Source organism: Jaculus jaculus, chromosome 2 (genome assembly GCF_020740685.1).
Source record: "Jaculus jaculus isolate mJacJac1 chromosome 2, mJacJac1.mat.Y.cur, whole genome shotgun sequence".
Taxonomy (NCBI): Eukaryota; Metazoa; Chordata; class Mammalia; order Rodentia; family Dipodidae; genus Jaculus; species Jaculus jaculus.
This window is the reverse complement of record NC_059103.1, coordinates 28,346,636-28,369,663: the sequence shown is the minus strand read 5'-3', so window position 1 is coordinate 28,369,663 and position 23,028 is coordinate 28,346,636. Positions and strand designations below refer to the sequence as shown.

The window sequence follows — 23,028 nt, the reverse complement described above, 5'->3', positions numbered from 1 at the left end:
GTACCACAGTGTCATTCCTGCACACTGAACAAAGCCTTGGCTTTTATGACATTCTTGTTTGTGTTATGCAAATCCAGAAGCAGCAATCAGCACAAACCTGGATGGAAGTGTTGGGAGCAAGGGTCCAGAATCCAGGCACAAGAGGCCAACCCAGAACCTCTTGTTAGAATCAATAACACTGCATTACAAGATTTTCAAAATATGATGCACATGGGGCAGAGAGTGGCATCACAGAAGAACAGGGATGAAATAAAACTTTGTCCTGTTCATAAGTTTAATGTATTTTTTCACTGATGGTACAAGAGAAGAAGATGCCTGAATATACCTGCAATGGTACTGAGTTAATTTATTTCCTATACCTAAGGACCATAAGAGTACAAGTGTGGGACAGAAAGATGAGTTTCAAGAACAAGTGGACAAAAGGCATCCCTGTGACCCTTCTAAGCAAGGCCAAGGTAGCAGTCACATGTCGCAAAACTGTAAACAGGAGGAGTGACCTGCAGCTGAGGCTGCTCTGGTGTGATGGCAACTACCAGGACAGGCAAAAAAGGTGAGTAGCAGTACCTAGAAGCACTGTTATTCTCATCAGGTGGGGTGAAGTAACAATAACAAGTTCCTGAGTGCCAGCGAAATGGGATGCTGAGACAGGAGAATCATTTGAGCCAAGAGTACAAGACCCAAGACCCTAGACTATGATAAATTCTCAAAATCTAAAAAAATAAAAAATAAAAACACAGATTTTGAAATCCAAGCACAGAAATGTTCATGAGATCTTACTTCATTCCATCAGATATTCTTTCTTGCTTCATTTTTCAGTCTCTCTCTCATTTATGCAGCTGTATGTCCCACAGTGTGTTGTGTCTCCTTCAACATACTGTGAAAAGCACTGTGAATATATCGGGAATGGAAGAGGTGAAGAACCCCCCTCTTCGTGAAGACCACTTCCCTTCTTGCAGAAATGATTCCTTACTTTAGGAGGCTGAATGTCCTGTGAAAAGAAGTGTCTTTAGTCTTAAAAGAAAGCTGGTGTGGCATCCCTGTAAAAGTTCACCTGCAGGTACACATTTGATCCATAGTATTTTGTTTAGTGAATGAAATAAAGATTGAAATGAAGGAAGAGAAAAAAATAGAGACTTAGAAAAGCCACATTCATTTCTGTGAATGTGGGGGTCTTCATTCTTCCCATGAAAGCATAGGGACACTCAGAAGGTTTATACTTAAATATTCTAGGGCTCTTCAAATGGTGATAGAATGTTTACTACAATGTGTGCCAGATTCTCCCTGCAATACACCCATTTTGAAATATGAGTTTAGGTGAAAATGAACAAACAGCACATGATATAGCCAGAGGACAGAATGAAAGAACAAGCAAGTCAAAGGACTGTGGTCTTTCTCACCTTGGGTCTTTACCTACTTCTCCCCATGCAAACCAGGTGTGGTGATCTGAATGTGAGAGGTCCCCCACAGCCTCATGTGTTTGCGATTAAGCCTTGTATTCAATCCCCAGATGACAGAAATTTGGGAGGTGGAGCCTGCTGGAGGAGGTGTGTCACTAGGAGAAAACTTTGGGGTGGTGTAGCCCGAGGCCCTCCACCCTGTTCTAGAGCTACCTCACTCTTACTGTCATTGCAAGATGTGATGTCCAGCCTCTGTTCTTCCATGCCATGAGGAAACTTCCCCTTGAGACTTTAATCATGAAATTAATCCTTTCCTCCTGTAAGCTGCTTCTGGTAATGTGTTTTGTCCCAGCAGCGAGAAGGTAACTGCAATACTAGGCATCCTGTGACATGGCCATGCAGCCCTCAGTACAGTAGTCATTCATCCTGGCACTGTGACCACAGATGTACAACAGTGTGCTTCTTCCTCTCCACAACCTAAAGGGGGCTCAACAAGTAATGAATACAGCCCAAATTCCCCATGGGTCAACTTTACATCATGTCATAGCAAAAATGAAATGTGCTTGTGTTTGTGTGCATATTTCACTTTCTCTTCTCAGTGCTCCAAGTCGAATACAAGGTGCAAAGGAGGACGGTAGATGACTGTCAACAGGCTGCCCTGTGTTAAACAGGCATTTCCTTTTACATTTTTAATTTTCATTTATTTATTTATTTGAGAGTGACATACAGAGAGAGAGAAAGAGAGAGAGAGGGAGAGAATGGGTGCGCCCGGGCTTCCAGCCACTGCAAACAAATTCCAGACACGTGCGCCCCCTTGTGCATCTGGCTAATATGGGTCCTGACAGGCAAGCGCTTAACTGCTAAGTCATTTCTCTAGCCCTACCTAATTAGGTATTTCCAAAAGTCAAGTCTGTAGGTCTATTGTGGCAGGTCCCAGCACTGACTTACTTCAAGTTAACTGCAGACTCAAGAGGAAACATTTTGTTAATATGGTTGTGTGTGCCACACACACTCAAACTCTCACTCTCTTTCTTTTTAGATATAATATATACATCAGTATTTTCTTGTCACACATTCAGATGCTTATATGTAAGATGGATTATGTGTTAAAAATCTAAATGAATTCAATGCTTCTTCCAAAATGGAAGTATTTAAAAAAATTATGCTCTCTCTGAGTATTTGTTAAAAGATTTATAAGTACAGGTTTTATGAGACACTTTATCAAGCTTTCATTCAGTATGTGTTTCAGTACCTACCACAATTACAAAGAGGTGAGGGTTTATACTGAATAGGTTGCCATTTGGAAATAAAGTTGATTAAATGAAGACACCTGGATGACAGATAGCATGCAGAGCAGCTTAGACTGTGAACTTAAAGCACCTAACTATGGACAGATTTGCTACAAATAAAGGGGTTAAAACACAGCGAAATGCTGACACTCCTCTGCAATAGGCCGCACAGACACAGATTTTCAAGCCCCCTTAAAAGGTTCCATTGTTGCAAACTCTCGCAATTGGCAAGCTTTCCATTTAGTATTTCTTTCTATCCAGGGCTCTTACTAGGAAAGCTTCAAAAGCAAAAAAGATATTTTTTGTTTTTTTACCAAATAAGTGACTCCTTTATTGAAAGTGCAAGTAATGCTTTGGCGAAGGATAGCACATGTGTACAGAATCTAATGGGAGTTACAAGGACATTTGAAAATACCGACATTCAGTTCCAAGCAGATTGAGGCCAGAAAAATAATACTGAGAGGATACCAGCAGGACCATCAGAACAAGAAAACAGAACAGGGTAGGGCATTGATTTGCAGATGTGCCATGTATGTTTTTACCAAACACAAGAGAATATATGGAAAATATTCTACATTGTCAGTTTCTACAGGGAGCCCAAACTAGAATTAGAAAAAGAAAAGTAATTCAGCAACGAAAACTTCATGTATGTATGATATATATTATATTACAAAATATATACATAATATATACCATATATTATATATAATATAATTAAGATCTATATGCATATATATACATATATATAATATAATTAAGATAGATATGCATATATATACATACATATATAATATAATTAAGATAGATATGCATATATATATATATATATATATATATATATATATATATATACACATACATCATAGGGATCTTTTTTATTTACTATATAGTTTCCTCCAGTCAGCCAGGATGAGGTGGATCATATTCTCTCTCCCAGGAATAAGTATATCGACTCAAAAGGTTACCATTTTCCTGAAGGCACATGAGCAGCTGCAGAGTAGGAATGTTAATCCTAAATCTATTTCCAGTCCAAATATGAATTCTTTTTTTTAAATTTAAGACACACAAAGAGAGAGAGAGAAAGAGAGAATGAGAATGAGTGCACAAGGACCTTCAGATACTACAAACCAATTGCAGATGCATGTGCCCCATTGTGCACATATGTGACATTGTGTGCTCATATCACTGTGTATCTGGCTTATGTGGGACCTGGAGATTTAAACATGAGTTTTTAGGCTTTGCAGGCAAGCATCTTAAATGCCATATGATCTCTGCAGCTGAAATATGAATTCTTCATGGTAACAAATTAATTTAACTACACATAAGAAGATTATGTCTATGGAATACGCATGGATATATATGTATATATACATGCATATATAAAATACACACCATATATCAGGCTCATCCTTTGATGTATGCATAACCATAAGAAAATTTTACTTCCAGTTTAAGTTAAGAATATAGTAACCATTTATTTGACCTTGAAATGTAGATTAAGGAAAATCTGTATGACATAGTTTTAACAACAGAAATATTGAGACAAGAGTTGGCAAAATATTGCTCATGGTCCCAATCTGTCTTCTGCTAAGGATGGTTCCTACTGTTTTCAATGGTGGAAAAAAAAATCAAAATAACACTATGTTGTGATACATAAGAATGCTGTGAAATTTAAATTTCCATGCCTATGAACTAAAGTTGTATTGGCACACAGCCATGGCCATTCATTTACAGTTTGGGTTTTTTCAGACAAGGACTGCAGATCTAACTAGTTGCCACAGAGATCGTCTGGCCTGCAAAGCCTGAAGTATTTACTATCTGGCCTCTCCTGTTTTTAGAGTGGATTTCCTCTCTGGTCTCCAACTCACTGTCATTACCCTGGTTAACAAGAAAGAACATGTCAAAAGTAATACTCTGTCACAGCAAAATGAAATGCGCCTACCACTCCATATGGACGCCTCATGCTCTAGTAATAGCAGGGAGAAACTCTCCCCTGGTTTACCTGGCTTTCAATTTTACTCAATGGGTAGTATTCTGAATTCTCACTATGGCTTGTAATATAATCGCCAAAGTTTTAATATACATAATTATAATGCACCAAAACATAAAATCTAATTACTTTGTAGAACCATAAATACTATACCAAAATAAAATCACAACCAAACCAGAAGTCACTTTTTGTATAAAAAAATGAACTACTTAAAGTTTGTAATGCTTTAATATATACCTTACTCTCAGATCTGAATATTTTAAAATTTCAATAATTTATTTATTTATTGGAGGGGGTGCAGAAAGACAGGGATACTAGGTGTACTAGGGCCTCTAGATACTTCAAACAAATTCCAGAAGCCTGTGCCATCTTCAGCTGGCTTCAGTGGGTACTGGGTCCTTAGGCTTATCAGGCCAATAACTTAACTACTAAACCATCTCTCCAGTCCTCAGATTTCATTTTATATCACTCCACAGTATAATGTAGGTTTGGATTACTAGTACCTTTTGCTTCTTATTTATAAAAACAACTTTTAGAAAAGAATGTCTTAATTCTCTAGCCCTATCTACATGGTGATTATATGATAGCATCATAGAGCTGTCCTCATAGAATAATTTTGGCACAATATTTAATTCTACAATTTTTTTTGTTCTTGTAATTGTCTCACCAGCAATATAACCTGGGTCCTTAGGCTTATCAGGCCAATAACTTAACTACTAAACCATCTCTCCAGTCCTCAGATTTCATTTTATATCACTCCACAGTATAATGTAGGTTTGGATTACTAGTACCTTTTGCTTCTTATTTATAAAAACAACTTTTAGAAATGAATGTCTTAATTCTCTAGCCCTATCTACATGGTGATTATATGATAGCATCATAGAGCTGTCCTCATAGAATAATTTTGGCACAATATTTAATTCTACAATTTTTTTTGTTCTTGTAATTGTCTCACCAGCAAACATTATTGATGCATATTACTCAGTGGTTCCATGATTATAAATGTGCCACCTTCCTAAAATTTATTTGTAATCCCCAAATCAATACTTGTGATGCATTCATGGTCTTTTGTAGGTATCACAGAGTAATGTACACATTCCTAGTAGAGCTCAAGCAAACCAAGGCTCTGTCTCCTTGTGCGAGCCTGATATGTTAAACATGTACCTTCAAAATAGCTTGAATAATTTACATTTTTCATATTTTGTGGTTTTATATTGGTGATTTTGCATTTTGAAATGGCATCAAATATAGTACTTAAGTTCTATCTAGTGTTTGTTTCTAAGTGAAAGAGACTGTGATGGGCTGAAATAAGGAAATACATGTAATAGACAATGTTTATTCAGGCAAGAGGTAGAGTGTCATTGACAATGGGTTCAATGTTTACAATTAATATGAATTATTTGAGACATCTTTTTATTTTTATTTTTTGTTTATTTGTATTTCCTTAATTGAGAGCAACAGACAGACAGAGAGAGAAAGAGGCAGTTAGAGAGAGAGAGAGGATGGTCATGCCAGTACCTCCAGCCACTGCAAAAGAACTCCAGATGCATGCGCCCCCTTGTGCATCTGGCTAATGTGGGTCCTGGGGAATCAAGCCTCGAACCAGGATCCTTAGGCTTCACAGGCAAGCACTTAACCCCTAAGCCATCTATACAGCCCCTATTTAAGACATCTTTTATTCAAGTACTCAAAACTCAACTCGTGAATTGACAGGTTGGCACAAACACATGGTCACAAGTCCATGGGAGCCACAGAAGCAAGAGTTCAATACAGACAGCCCCTATGTCCCTTGGTTCTTCATCCACAAAGTAAACCAATTATATACTGAAAATACTTGAGGGAAATACTAGCCTGTATAGAACATATATAGAGATTTTTGTAGATGTGGTCATTATCATTCCCTGAGCAGTACAAGTACCATAACTCTTTACATAGCATTACATTGTGCTGCGGATTTAAGTAATTTAGAGACAATCTCAGGAATATGGGAGGATATACCTAAGTGACATGCAAGTACTGTACCATTTTAGATAAGGGAGCTGAGCATCCATGGATTTTCACATACTCCGCAGGGAACTGGAACTAATCCCCATGGATATAGAAAGATGACTGCATGCACTAATTCAGTGTAGACTGCAGAATGTAACTACTGCACACAATAAGAGTGTCCTGAATTTTAGTGCCTTCAGGTTACCATGTTTATCATCATACACTTCTCATGGCTTACAGATAATATCTGCATCCACAGAATATAAGGTTATGTGGAATAGAATCATCATTCCCTCAGTCTCTCAACTTATTTGTAACAGCTCAGGAGACAAGGTGCTACATTACCTATAGCTTTTGAGACTTTAGAGTCATTTGCTCTAAGACAGGAAACATCTGCTTAGGCCACAGACTAGCCTTTTGTTCTCACCTAAACCACTTTCCTGGCCATTGGCCAGCCAGGTGCCAACAAAGGGAGAGGGAAAGAAGCTGAACAATGCAGCAGCCTGCTCCTCCCTGCTTCAGTGAAGGGCAAAATTAGCTCTCCCTGCTGCCACTTTTCCCTGCATGTGTGAGCAAATAAAAGGGCCTTGCTAACTAACACAAATGCTCACCAAGGAAAATGTACAGGTAAATTCCCTAGACATAGGACTGAAGGGTGGGTGTCCATCTGCACAGATTGCCCATTTGGTGCTTTATGCTTTTGATTTAAATTCAAACTAAAGATGAGCCATAGACATTTTCAGAGATTTTTGTCTTGTTTTATCAAATGAGTTAAATAGTAAGGAAAGAAATAGAAATTTAAACAACAAATTTTTGGGCTGGGGAGATGGCTTAGTGGTTAAACGCTTGCCTGTGAAGCCTAAGGACCCCAGTTTGAGGCTCGATTCTCCAGGTCCCACGTTAGCCAGATGTACAAGGGGGCGCACACATCTGGAGTTTGTTTGCAGTGGCTGGAAGCCCTGGCGCACCCATTCTCTCCTCCCCCCCATCTATCTGCCTCTTTCTCTCTCTGTCACTCTCAAATAAATAAATAAAAATGAATAAAAAAATAAATAAAAAACAAATTTTTGTTATATGAAGCAAAATTTCAAAATAACTATCTGTCACATTAAAAAAAAATACAGGACTGGGGAAGGAATGTAACTCAGTGCTTGTGTTGCATAAGAAAGGCCTAAGCATGAGGGAAGGGGGGAAAGGGAAGGAATAAATCAACCAAGAAATGAACCAGCCAAACAACCCAGGAGCAAAAATACACAGGCATTTGTTTATATTGGTGCACAATAACAAATAATATAAGTTAGTTTTGTAACTATGAAAGTTCTCAAAGGATATCAAAATTTTCAATGGAATTAATTAATGGTATTTTGCCATGCTATTTATCTATTTACTAACATATTGCTATACCGGAGAATCCAATCCAAGCTTTTTTTACACAAGTGCTATAGCACTGAGCTACCAATGTTAGTTTTTAACCCCTGTCTATTACTAAAAGACTAACTTGCTTTTCTATGTATCAGCATGCATTTCTTCATTTTTCTTTTTACTGTCTCCATTTAGAAAGTAATACGATATTATCAACCTCTTTTATGAAACAGGATATAGGAGAATATTAAGGTACAATACAAAATAAAACAGGAATTATAAGGGACAGTTCTGACCAGCAAAAGGTCACACACAAAAGTGTAAGAATGTTAATATCTGAAGACGTCTTTACCTTTGATGACCAAATGATAAGTAAGTTGAGAATGAAATTCAGAGAGGTGGCAAGTTTTGAAAATGAAGAAACAAATGTGAGGATGAAAATGCCATCATACAAATTGTTCAACTTCCTGCATGCAGCTACGAGTCAGTAAGAAAGTGATAACTAGGTTGGAGGGATGGCTTAGCGGTTAAGGTGCTTGACTGCAAAGCCAAAGGACCCAGGTTCAAGTCCCCAAGACCCACATTAGCCAGATGCACAAGGGGACACACGCGTCTGGAGTTCGTTTGCAGTGGCTGAAGGCTCTAGCACACCTGTTCTCTCTCTTTCCCTCTTTCTCTGTCAAATAAATAAATAAATAAAATATTAAAAAAAAGAAAATGACGACCACATGGGTCTTCACTAGTTTATTAAAACAGACGGCTCATCTTTTAAAAGCCAAAATACAGAGTATAAGGGTGGCTGCTTAGACTTAGACAGCCTTGCTTGAGAGAGGGTGATACATCACTGTCACTTCAAGTCCCCAAGTTCTTCCAAAGGCAGGAAGCAATTCTATCATCCTGCACTTAGAATAAGGGCTGTCACCAGGGAATTTATAGTGCAGGTATGTGCTATTTTCATTTCAGGTATTGGTGCATATTCATATTTCCCAACTGCACTTCAGAGAACACAGAATTCAAGAGGTGCTCTGCAAAAGCCCAAGCAGATACCAGACTCCAGCCAGGTATCCACACCAAGCACATGCACCTATGGAGACTCAGAAACACCCCAGGCCCTGAAACAATCTGTAGGACAAGACTCCATTCAACTGTCTAAATCCACTGCCAAAGAATGCCTCTTTGCAGCCAATGGATTGTGAAAGCCCAACTTGGAAAATGGTCACCTCCTCAGCTGTGAAGCAGTCCCTAGACAGCTAGTGTGTAAAAGCTGTTTACTTCACTGAGGCTCTGCATGGCTTCCTGACAAAGTAAGCAGGCCTAAGGCAATCCCAGCAAAGAAAGTGAGGCAACTATTCAGGGAATAAGGCTGTTGCTAAATGTGAAGCAATGGATAAAATGAGCCATTCCCATCCCCTCACCTCCTCCTTTGCCAGCAAGTCTGTCAATTGGTGAAGTGTAAATCTTGGTTTACCCTCCTGCCAAGTACAAACTCCTCTGCATGCTCTGTGCACAAAGAACTGCAAGGCAGGTCCCAGCTGGAATCCATTCCTAATGTTCTCCCAGGACCATTCAACATATCTAAGGAATTTATTTTAACAAGGAGGCTCCTGTGAACCACCACCATCCTACCTGATGGCTCTATCTTCACATTATCTATTTCTGAGTTCTTTCCTTCAGAAGCCTAGGGAAGGGATTCCCAGACTACCTATGCATTTTTCTCCTTACAAAACCATTTACATGAAACACCCATCCCTTCCTGGCCTAGGACTAAACTCAGAATCATCATCTTAAGAAGCAGTGTAACAGGCCATGCAAGTAAGCTTCTGGAGGCTTCTAGGGTTGTGTGCATGCTGAGAACCAACTCAGAGAAATCGATTGGCATTCTTTGGCTTCAGGGGCATCTGAAACATGTAGGGGCATAAGAGGCAGGAAGGGAAGCAGAATCAAGGCTGAGAAAAATTTCTTTATATCAGTACAATAAGGCAAGAGGGTGGAAATGAAAGGAGAACATTCTTCAAATGGCAGGAAGTCAATATCTAATCTATGGAAGCAGGTACCCTCAGGTTAGGCAAGTAGTAGCCTGCACTTCCTCAAGGCTTCTGAGCCTTGAGCAGCAATTAGGCCAAACATTAATTAAGGAATTAAATATGTGTTAATCGCCAAATACTTGACAATTTGTGTTTTAAGGAGCCATAATTACCCTGCAATTATCTGCTACCATTGTGATTGTACCTGCAAAATTAAAAAGGCTAATCTACCATAAATAGTAAGCACCACACAGAATGACTGCTATGCAAGAAGGCTTTACTCTGTGAAGAAATGTTCCAAAACTCTATAAATGCTTAATAAAGATCACACTAGGGGTAGGACTATGAAAAAAGACATGGCCCAAAAGATCTACAGTGTTAATCAAAGCACAGGGAGATGATGAGTTTGCTTAGATTAAACACCTCCCCCAACCAATAACAACTGCAAATCTTAAATGCTTATCAAGATAAAAAAAATACATTCACATTTTTTCAAAGATTCCTAAGTAAGAAATAGATGCTATTAATTGTGGCCAAAGATGTAAAAAGGAAATAAGACAACTAAAGAGTCTGATGCAGCAGGCCCCAAGTGTGTCCCTAGAGAAACAGTCCCTCAAAATGGGGCTGCATTAGTTACTTTCTTGTTGCTGTGACAAGATACCTGACAGAAGGAAGTTCAGGAAGGAAAAGGTTTATTCTGGCTTACAGTTCTGAGGAGCTACATTCCATTATGAGGAGAAGATCAGCTGATTACACTGCAGCTAGAGTCAGGAAGCAGATGATAAATGGGAAGTGTGGCTGGGATATAAAACCTCAAGGACCACCATGCATTGGCTCACTTATCTTTTCCTCAGCTTAAAGGGCCAGAAATGACTGATATGTGTCGTAAGAATGCATTAAATTGGTACTAACCTTTATGTACCATGTTCACTAAAGAAAATGCAGATGCATGCAGACATACTACCAGAATTTTTAATATTCTGACTTGGAAATATTAATTATCACAGAACAGATTCATATTTTCAGGCCAGTACAGAAATGTATATGGAGAAATCTACATTGAAATTGGTATCACAGGTAGATTCCTCCCCCACCCCCAAAACTCATATTTCTTAAAGCATCAGAAAGCAACCACTAATTCCTTCTAAATGCATACTGGCTCAGAGAACTGAGCAGTATATCTCCAGCCCACAGAAGCCATGCCCCTAGTTGTACCTGACTGTTATTATCTAGGTTCTTAGCTGACCATATCCAATTATGCTAACACTTTACTGGAGAAAATAAGAAGTAGGTTTGGATAGTTTTCTTTTATTTCATCTCCACAAATGGAAACTATTATTCAGATGTTAGATGGAGGTTTTAAGGTTGAGGTGCAGTGTCTGGCATGTGCCCTCCTGACTTCCCTGGCATATCTGCTCTGTGCTGTTTACCTGGTAGCATACGTTGATATTAGGGTTGATGTCTGTATGCTTACTGGCCCCCAAACAAAACAAACTAAAAACATAAATATGAGAAAAGAGCTGTACCCATGGTACCCTTGAAATTTCCAATGTTAATACATGGTGGAGTACTCAAAAATTAAGGGGAATAAGGTTTATAATTGATTCAAACCTTTTATAGATATTGTTCAGTTGTTTCTTTAAAAAGCCCATCTCTAAACACCAAGTATGAAGTGACTCTCAAAGAATCAGTACTACAAACCTAATGAAAGTATCACTCTCATGATAACGCTCATATCCTGCTTTCAATATGTTGGCATTAAGAAGTGCTTGGGAAGTGATTAGTTCACAAAGGATGGCATTTCAAAAATAAATTAGTGCCTTTAGGAAAAGAGGCATAAGCAAAACAATTTATCTTGTTTCTCTACCATGTAAGGACATAGTTAGGATAACCACCTACAAACATGGAAACAAGCCTTCACCAAAATCTGACCAAATTGACATCTTGACCTTGGACTTGCCATACTCTAGATGTGTGTGTGTGTGTGTGTGTGTGTGTGTGTGTGTGTGTGTGTGTGTGTGTGTAGATACCAGAAGACAACTTCATATGCCATTTTCAGGTACACAGGTACCCCTTGAAATAGGATATCTCATTAATTTGGCACTCACCAATTAGGCTAAATTGGCTGGTCAGCAAGCCCCAAAGTTCTTCTTTGTCTCTGCTTCCCACATGCTGGGATTACAAGCATACATTTATATGGGCACTGAGGATCAAACTCAGGTCCTCATGCTTTTGAGGTAAGCACTGTAATCAACTCACCAATCACCCAGGCCCTAACGTCTGTTGTTGAACGACTCAGTTAACAGTATTTTGTTACTGCAGCCAAGGGACAAGGCACTAGTGAAGCAAAATAACTTCATAAAACCAAAAGCTACAAAAATAAAATTTGGCTGTAGAGATTTCTTAGTAGTTAAGGCACTTGCCAGCAAAGCCAAAGGATCCAGATTCAATTTGCTAATACCCATGGAAATGTAGGTGCACAAGGTGGCACATGCATCTGGAGTTCCTCTGCAGTGGCTAGAGGCCCTGGCATTCTTCTTATCTCTATCTGCCTCTTTCACACACACATACTCTCTCTCTCTAATAAATCAATAAAATTTTACTAAGAGGAATAAAGTTCTAATCTAACTTAGAAAACAATGCCCTACTCAATAATGTGAGAAACCGAGTGGGACAAGGTCAGGCTTCTGAGATAGGGTCAGGTTCACAATCGGGAAGTCAAAATATTTTACATGTACTTGTTCAAGGAAACACGAATTTATAGACATGGACAATGGGGTAATAATTAGAACAATCCTACTTTCACTATGATTGTGTAAGAACTTTGATAAGCTTTATACCCTATGATGATACCCTATGATATAAAGCTATTTATTGAATGTATGTAATTGTCTTGAGTTAGGGATGCAAAGTCCCAACTAGAAATTTGAAATCTTGATAGCAGCCAATGTCATACTAAGCCTGTGTGTTGAAGGTCTCAATAATACTCACAAGGAGAGGAAAATTGGGATCAAGATGAGAGAGGACATCTGTTGACCTCGTAACATATGTACCAGTGGCCTGAACTGAGGATGAGGCTGGAATCTGCTCCAGATGAAAGGGGGAACATCACTGAGTAAAGGTTTTCCCTATTCCAAGACAGTTTCCTTCCTGTAAAGCTGTAATCATGCAGCTCCAGCCATCCCAACATGGAGAATGCCACTGAGGCCTTGCCCAGCCAACCCTCTGACCTTGCTTGCCCTTTAAACTTGAGGAGGAAACTCTGATCCACAGGCTATACTTGTACATTGTATTGTGGAGCAGTTCCTAGTACATTTCTATTACAGGGGGGTAGTCATTAAATGAGACTTTTCCTCAAGACAAAAACCTCATTTTTATTTCACAAATAAAACAATATATGTACATTGGGGATATTTTCCGAAAGGATAGAACATAGAAAGAAAAAAATCTCAATGGCTAGGGTGATACTACATTTCATGTATTTATTTTAAACTATATTTGCTCTTTAATGAAATTTAGTATATTGCTTTATACATGATTTTATTAATTTACCAACAAACAATTAAATATATCACAAGACAATCTTCCATAGCATCATTCTTTTAAATTGTATTTTTATTTATTTATTTATTTATTTATTTATTTACTTACTTACTTACTTACTTAAGAGAGGGGGAGAAAGAGAGAATAGGCAGGCCAGAGCCACTAGTCACTGTAAATGAACTCCAGATGCATATGCTCCGTTGTACATCTAGCTTACATGGGTCCTGAGGAATCAAATCATGGTCCTTAGGCTTCACAGGCAAATGCCTTAACAACGAAGCCATTACCTCAGCTTTAATTCTCTATAATTGAAAATATTGCCATTTGTGATTTTTTACATTATTATAAATAAGATATTATGCATAGTCTTATAGTTTGTTATTTAGTCATTCTTCATCATTTCTTTAGGATAAATTTCTAATAGCAGATTTGTAGATTTAGATATATTTAAATTTGAAAATCTCTAAAACATATTATTTTAGAAGACCTACTGAGGTCCATGTTGTCCAGTTTGAATGAGTTTCACTTAAAGTAATTGCAAGGGAAGGCCAAGGACAGTTAGGAAGAGGGACAAAACCAATCCTAAGTTATATCACACCTGTAGCCTGCTTGTCAAAAAATAGCATCCTAACATGGGACCAAAACATTATTTCCAACAACAGAGAATGTATTAATTTATGCTACTCTATAAAGACTTCAACATTCCACATGTGCAGTAACAGCTTTCTCTACCTCTTAATTTTGATTTAAGATACATTTATTTACCATTCATTAAATGCCAGATATGGTTGTAAATGCAAGTACACAAAGATAAGTTGAACAAGAAAACTATAGCCCATGTTATTATGATTATCATTTCTTCGTTGAGAATCTTGACTGCCGAACAGCACACCTGCACTTTAGATTGATGCTGGTCATGCCCATACTGAAGACAGGTAGCCCCTCAGAGACCCAATTCTCCTGGCCCTGAGGCTAGCAGAGCATCTTACTTAAACCTGAGAAGTGATCATAGGTGTTTGTACAGGTAACTCTTGAGAGAGCAAAAGGCATTAAGAAAGAACAGCAAGACAATGAAGTCTTCTTTAGGCTATCTTCTGGCTAATAATGAACTGAGTTTTCTCAATACCAAACGATGGATGTGTAAAAGACGTTGTAAAGGAAATGTAAAAAAAAAAAAAAAAAAAAAAAACAAAAAAACCCAAATGCCCATTGTCACTAACTTTACCTTCAGTCACATGTCATTATTATACTCTTATGCAGTATAAGACTGCTTTTGTCCCACTTTCTTACTGCCCTTGAGCTTTCCCTGAAGGTACTTAAAGTGGAACTTATTCAAAGGGGGCCACATGTGTCTCAATAGATACTCCAAAATGACCAACACTTGGAAAATTCCCTTTAATTCAGGACACAGATGTGACTACCATGTGGCATTTTCTCCCTATTGCTTCTATGAATGAAAGCAGGAAACTGCTCCTCCAAGATTCACTTCTTTGTGACTCATCCACTCCTAAGGCCAGTCCTAGGAGAGGCATCTTCTGTCAACTTCAAGTGCTGTCTCAAGGGGTCAACATGCTTACTTGGTATAGAAAGTAAAACATCCTTTTAGATAGCATTGCATGTCTATGTACAGGTTTACTGCTTTTTTTCTTAAAATGACATATGCCAGGGACAAACAAAACTTGAATTAGGTTTTTATTCATTTCACACAACATTAAGAAATTCCTTATGTACAAAGAAGGTATTTGAAAAAGGCCCAAGTAAGGTCAGGGGAAGAGACTGAGTAAAGGAAAGGTGGAGGGAGGGCTAATCAAATATTTAAGAGGATATAAATAAATCATATGGAAACCTACTTTTTTGGACAATGGAACACTCAGGAGCCATAGATTATTACTAGAAATTTTTCAGTGCCAGGGATGGGATACCTTCCAGTGAGTTGTTGGCCAGGGAGGTCCTGATGCCCCCGAAACATTATAGGGCATTGCTGAGGTCCTTGGTTTCCCACCAGGAATAGATGGTAAGACCCTATTGCTGAAGACACCACATACTTGGGCTGCAAGGCCACTGAGAAATCCTGCTGGCACTGAGCTGATAACTTCCTCCATGCAGACCAGCTGACAGAAAGCTGGAAGAAGCCATGTTGCATGAAGTTCAATGGGAGAGAGAGAAATCACCAGTGAAGATACTCAACAGTGGATACTGTAAGCCTTATATTTTGCCAGCCAGACCAAATGAGCCAACAGGTGCAATAGTGTCACATTGTCATAGTGGAAACCAAGTGCCATTTAACTGGACTGGAGGCCTGATCCATGGGAGGGAATACATCCCTGACACTGAAAACCTACCACAGTGGTAGTCATGAGCCCTAGGGCTGTTAACGTCTGCTGCTGTCTGACAATCTATATACTATGCTCATCAAACTGCCCAGTAAGCACTTCTCTTAATGTTCATACCCATATATTAATGCTACTCTCACTTTTGGTTGAGGACCTTCTCTTTTGAAGATGGCAGTGACCTTGGGACGACTCAGAAGGGATCATAATGCTGGAAAGAAGTGACTGAAGTACTGAGTAACATCTTGATCACACCTTCCAAGGCTCAGGGTCTAATGCGGAAGAGGTGGAAGAAAGAATGTAAGAGCCAAAGGAAGGGTTGGACTCCTTACAACGTGCCCCTCCCCACCTAGACACAAAATGGCCTGGATATCCATGACCTCACCGTGCCTGACAGTACCTACACAAGACTATCATAAGAGGAGGAAAAGATCATGACATCAAAATAAAAGGGGGGAGGGAGGGCATTACCATGGGATATTGTTTACAATCATAGAAGTTATTAATAAAAAATAAATTAATTTAAAAGTTTCTTATGGTCATGAGCCCTAGGGTTGTAACATTTGCTGATGTCTGGATAAATGCATATACTATCCTTATCAAACTGTCCAGTAAGCACTTCTCTTAATATTCATACCCTTATATTAATGCTACTCTCACTTTGGTTAGCAAATCTTCTCTTTTCAGATAACAGTAAGCTTGGGAACGACTCAGAAGGTATCATGGTGCTGGAAAGAAGTGACTGGAATACTGAATAACACCTCAATCACGCCTTCCAAGGCTCGGGGTCTAATGCGGAAGAAGTGGTGGAAAGAATGTAAGAGCCAAAGGAAGGGTAGGACTCCTTACAATGTGCTCCCTCCAGACATAAAATGGCCTGGATATCCATGACCTCAGAGTACCTGGCACTACCTACATAAGACCATCATAAGAGGAGGCAAAGATCACGACATCAAAATAAAAGAGGGACTGATTAAGATGGGGAGGGGATATGATGGAGAATGGAATTTCAAAGGGAAAAGTGGGGGAGGAAGGGTATTACCGTGGGATATTTTTTATAATCATGGAATATGTTAATAAAATTGAGAAAAAATGATAAAAAAGGATTTTCAAAAAACATTTCTTATGGATTGTGTGATTATACTAATGGAAAATAAAATATATTAGAAGATACTTCAAGACATGAAAAGGGAAAGAAGCACACACCTGATAAAAGTTGGGCCAGAATGTACTAATGGCCAGTTCTGCTCTGTTCCACATGCGTGTTGGGTCTCCAGATATATTCCAAATGGGACTCCCCAGTGGCCCATTATTCACCTTCACATAGACGTTGAGTAGGCCAGGAACAGAATTACTCTTGCTGGATACAAAATAGTGAAAATCAATACAGTGGGTATCATTTTCTTTAAGTTGAGGTAAGAGCAGGTGAGCTCTCTGCCCCTCAGGTCTCCCAGATGTATTCACCAGCATGAAAGAACCTGCAGGAACAAAATCACAGGACAGTCACAACCCAAAACCATACTTTCTGGTTGCTCTAAAAAGCCAGTATCATTTACATGTAATTTCACATATTTCACTCAGGGATAAAAATCCTTTTTATTTGTTTATGGAGATAGGGTCTTGCTATGTACCCAGGTTGAGCTTGAACTCATTACCTTCCTGCCTCAGTTTCTTGGGTTCTGGGATTATAGGCATGTGAAAATATAAATGGTACACTGAAAACTCCTGTTTCTTTCTTTCACACTTTTTTCAAACATCACCTCCTACATTTACCACCCCAAGTGTTTTCTCAAGACCAATGAAGAAAAATAGCAAGCATACAAAATTATTTTCTTAGAGCTGCCATAGCCGATCTGGTAATCACTTGTCACATGTGGACACTTATATCCAAGTTAATTAAGTTCTACTATTAGTAATTCCCCAGTCACTCCAGCTACATTTCAAGTGTTGTATAGCCACATGTGACTACTTGATACCACCATGGACAATATAGATGTGAAAGGTCTTTATTCTCTTAGACAGTTTTGTGGAACACCACCATATTATACCACCATTTGTTAATCACAACCACTTTTACATGAGTGCATAATCTAGAGAGGCATCAGATTAGTCTGCCATAGCCTGCTACTTCTTTGGCCCTTTGATTCTCCATGGAGTTAAAGCAATACGATTCCAAGTTCTGCACAGGTACCTCTAGCATAGCTATTACAAGTTACTTCTTGACAGTGGGGCTGATGTTATAACAAGGTGCAGGACCCAGAACACTGATACGATCATCTTGACATCCAGGGAGCTAACCCACCCACAAAAGGAAGGAGCATCCAGGTGCAAACAAGCTTTCCTGAGTCCCTGAACTTGACCATTCCTCAGGTATGAATTCACCAGAAATGAATATTAAATAGGCACACACATACATGTGTGTATGAATTTTATAAGCCATGTAAATATACTTAAAATCAAACAAGAAAAATAGGAGGATACATTATCCTGTCTCTTAGCAGGGATAAACACATAGTATTGACAATATAAGGAGGAAGTTTACTTATATTTAGTGTTTTAGAATGAAAGAAAAATTACTATCAAGATAAGGCTGGACTTCCAATTCCTATGGGGCAAGGGGCTGCTATTGGATACTTTTTATTTTTCACAACTTCCCTCATCATGAAGCATAATTGACAAGGGTATGTGTGTGTGTGTGTGTGTGTGTGTGTGTGTGTGTGTGTGAATGTTTACCTGTACATATCTATAAACAAACATACAGAATACTATAAAAACATATAGAAGTTTTACCTTGTCCTCATACTGTGATTCCCAAAATAGCATACAAGAAGAGAATTATGGTGGTTTGAAGTAAGCTCCCCAACAGACTCAGGTATTTTATCAGAACTTGGATTTCCAGCCACCTGGCTAAAGGAAGTGTCACTGAGGGCACATCCAGTAGATTATTTCTAGCCTAAGGTATGCAGAGTGGTCTGAGCTCTGCTCAGGTCCTTTCTGCTTGCTACAGTTCCCTACTGTTTGCTGCAGGTTTAGTGTTTGCTTGTGGTTTAGGCTGTTTAGTTGTTTCTCTCTGCTTGGATCTGTGAAAGGGGGTCAGCTTCTTCTGCCATCAGGGAACTTCCCCTAGATGAGTAAACTTCAAATAAATCCCTTCTTCTCACAAACTGGTTTGGAAATTCATTTCAGCAACACGGAGATAATGACAAGAATTTTTAACAGAAAATTATAAGGCCAAAATTAAAAATATAAACACGGATAGTCTTTATACATTTAAAAACTCTTGTTAAGGGATCAGTGGTGCAGTCTTCTTTCTTATGGCTGCTAGCAAAACAATGTCTCCATGTATTGGGTGAATTAGTTTTAATACCATATGAATAAGCAGAAATGGACTCTTGGAGAAATCAGAAAGCTATTTATTTAGGGTTTTAATCTGAGTAATTGATGAACCCAGAACTTTGAGCTCCCATATTTTCAATTCATTACTCATTGTGCCTCACTCCAATAACCTCACCTACCATAGGAAATGCATGAAAAATACAAGCCCCTTCATAATAGTAAAGGAAGAATTATAGTTGCTATTTTAAAGCAAATTTCAAGAGATGAACATAATGTACTTGGACATATAACAGCTACCACATGAGGGAAGAATTTTTTTTTTTAATTTGCAAGCAGAAAAACAAACAAGACAGTATGCATGCCAGTGCCTCTTGCTGCTGAAAAGTAACTCCAGATTCATATTCCACTTCATGTATGTCTTTATATGGGTACTGAAGAATTGTACCCTGGATTCAGTCTTTGCAAGCAAAGATCTTTAATCACTGAGCCCTCTCCCCAGCTCAAGGGAAGTTTTTTTTATGGAATGTATATTTAAGTTCTAGGGAAGAAATGTAAAGTGATTTAACAAAGAGCTGGATCCTGGAAGTTCTGTCACATGCCTATGATCCAATATACACAGGACACTACAGCATGAGAATTTAGAGAGCAACAGCTTGAAACTAACTCATCAGGGAAACACAAAGAGACACTTTCAAAACAAGAGAGAGGGAGAGGGAGAGAAAAAGAGAGGGAGAGAGAAGGGAGGTGGAAGACAGGAAGTAAGAAAAAGAGAGAAAAGAAAAGAGGAAGAAGATGAGAGGAAAAGAAACAAGCAGTGTTTTGCGTCTTTATCAAAACAAAGCTGATTTATTGCATATCCTATCATTTTGGATTAGGGTTCTGTGTTCTATGACATAGTTACCATGTAAATTCCTACAAGTGGGGCTGAGACATGATAAAACTGAGGCAGTTAGGGTGACCAGGCCCCAAAACTAAATAGTAGCTTTCTTTTCTTTTTTGTGGGGGGGTTCTTACTCTAGCTCAGGCTGACCTGGAATTCACTATATAGTCTCAGGCCCATACCATTTTTTTAATATAGACATTGAGATGATCAGGAATAAATCTTTTCTTAAATAAATGAAAGGTCCATCAATACATAATAATCTTCACACACAGCTAACAGTCCAGCAAAGTTCTTTGCCCCACTTCTTTCCAGTAGACATAAGATAAGGTATCAAGAGTAATTTTTTCTTCCATTCCACTAATCTGCCTAGGAAATTTATGAACAGTAAAGAGACTATAAAACTCAGCTCCCTTCTTGCATGTTGGTTTGCAAAAAGAAAAGAAGAGAGAGAGAGAGAGAGAGAGGGAGGGGGGGAAGAATACCTGAGTAGGAAGCAAAATCCTGTCCCAGGGTTCTAAGCTGCTCAAAAGCAGTGTCTATTAGAAGAGTCTTCACAGGGAGAGGCAAGGATCTATAGTTCTAGGATTTTAGGCTAAGAAGAGGCACCCTGGGATTCTGTACATGCCAAGACAGTCAGGTTAATAAGGCTTTCCATGTTTTTGTTATATTTCTGGCTACAAAATTGTAAGGATTTGGGGTGATTGGTCCAACCTCTTTCTTTTCAGTATGTAATTTTGTGGAAATAGTGGTAAGTTTTCAAAGCACCATGCATGGCATTAGGTAAAACAAGACCTACAGTCTTCCTGCTCCCCTTATGTTGATGCTCAGGATATAATCCTACCCATGCTGGCCCAGAGTAGTGGCCAAATCCACTCTTCTATATGCCCCTAACCCAACCAGAACTTGGGCTTCAACACTCATAATGTTTAGGTCACAGCCTCTTTACTGAGCACTTACTTTTCCTAGGTTATGCTCCCCCTGAAGGGTTCCATCTCCTCTTTGCAGCCTCTATAAATAGTAATGAATGCATGGTCAGGCACTCAGGACAAAGCTTAAAATAAAGTCCAGTTCAACGCTGCATGATGACACAGCTTTGATGGTTTGGTGCCTTCCATCCTCTTGAGGACAGGCTTCTTGATACCATTTATAATTTTTTTGCAATACTCTTTGGTCTATTTTTTTATCCTCCTGGTCCTCCCCCAAGTAAACCAAATGTTAGTTTTTAAGTAGCCTGTTTTTATGAAAGGAACTCTAATATTAAGATACTACAACTCAATTCAGTTTGGCTTGTATTTTGCGGGAAGCGCAACTTCATTTCAGTGTGTGGTCATCAGGATTTAACTGGCTTACAAATATAAAATGTGACCTTTCCTCCCTCATGCTTGTTTTCTGACATCATTGCAAGGCTTACATCCAGCCACTTTACAAAGACAAGTGGCAACATTTGTGGATAGCAAAATTTAGCAATCTAGACCCTACAGGAAAGTCACAGTTGTGTATAAAAGAATCCCAGGAGGGAGAGAGAGATGCCTTTTTTTCTAAATATTTTTTTATTTATTATTTATTTATTTGAGAGCTACAGACACAGAGAGAAAGACAGATAGAGAGAAAGAGGGAGAATGGGCGCGCCAGGGCTTCCAGCCTCTGCAAACGAACTCCAGACGCGTGCGCCCCCTTGTGCATCTGGCTAATGTGGGACCTGGGGAACCGAGCCTCGAACCGGGGTCCTTAGGCTTCACAGGCAAGAGCTTAACCGCTAAGCCATCTCTCCAGCCCGAGAGATGCCTTTTAATTGTTTGAATTTATTACCTATCTGCTTTGAAAGAAAAGTCAACTCACCAACCAATGTTTAAAGAACTAAAAGAATTCAAAGCACTAAATATTCAAATATGGACTATTATGTCTGTTTTATAAAACTGTCCTTACGTGACTGAATGTGTAGTTCTCCTTTCCACTTCAATGTTTTGACAGTGAGGAGATGCATTTCCAAAGGGTAATTGGGTCGTCTTCTATAGTTACTTCCCTTACCTCAAAATTTCCCCCTACATAAATCACTTCAACTGGGCAAATGAGTAAAAGCAATCATAATTCAAATTAGCATATAAATTCTGTTTGTATTCAGATAACAAAACACCCTTAAGTCACTTGCTTATAAGCAAAGGAGGTAACATTGCCCACGAATTAAATGGGCTTCACATGAGGACACCAGCTTCAAAGGGGGCCGGCTTTAGATGTTGGCTTCGAAGGATTTGAAGAATAATTATTTTGGTTTCCCTGAAGAGGAAAACTCTCTTCTGAGAACATGCAATGTTCGCATTCTTGCATCTTTGGGTGAATTAAATTTAGCTTAATCATATCCATCGGCAAATGCTTTTGATTACACTATCTTCTGTCATTGTTTGTGACAGCAGTAATAACTACATAGGATTAGTTATTCCTTGCTACCCCATCATTAAAATTTTCATTGCTGTGGTAAGAGCTCTAGATGTGGAGGAAAAAAAAAAAAGAGCTGAAGAAACTGGGAGAATTCTCTATGTACATTTGAGAACTGTGCAAACAACAAAAGAGGGGACATTTTCCCAACATAGTATTGCTCAATGCTTAGGCTGGTAGAGAGGCAGCTACTACAGAACACTTATAAAAACTTCTTAGTTTTAGAAAAAGCATCCAGATCACTGGTCACTCTTTCCCTTTGGCTATTTTGTTTTCATTTTCCCTATTTAAGCATGCATTCATTTTGTGTATTTAGGATTCAAAGACTCCATAAACTATTGGAAGTTCCATCATCACTAACATATATCCTGACTCACGTTGGTGAGGCCAATGGACTACTTCTGACTTGCTCAGAAACAACCACTGACAACAGTTCAGTTCACTGGAGCAGC

The 23,028-nt window shown here is 38.8% G+C and overlaps 1 protein-coding gene across 12 annotated transcripts in view; it reads right to left on the bottom strand.

The window, feature by feature from the left end:
• The window catches only part of Ptprm (protein tyrosine phosphatase receptor type M), an 849,143-nt gene that overhangs the window by 527,232 nt on the left and 298,883 nt on the right, over positions 1-23,028 (bottom strand). For all 12 annotated transcript variants that reach the window (XM_045144750.1, XM_045144751.1, XM_045144752.1 and 9 more), the window contains exon 3: positions 17,131-17,402. In XM_045144750.1, coding sequence (XP_045000685.1) covers positions 17,131-17,402 — 272 coding nt within the window. The remainder of the gene's footprint in view (positions 1-17,130; positions 17,403-23,028) is intronic.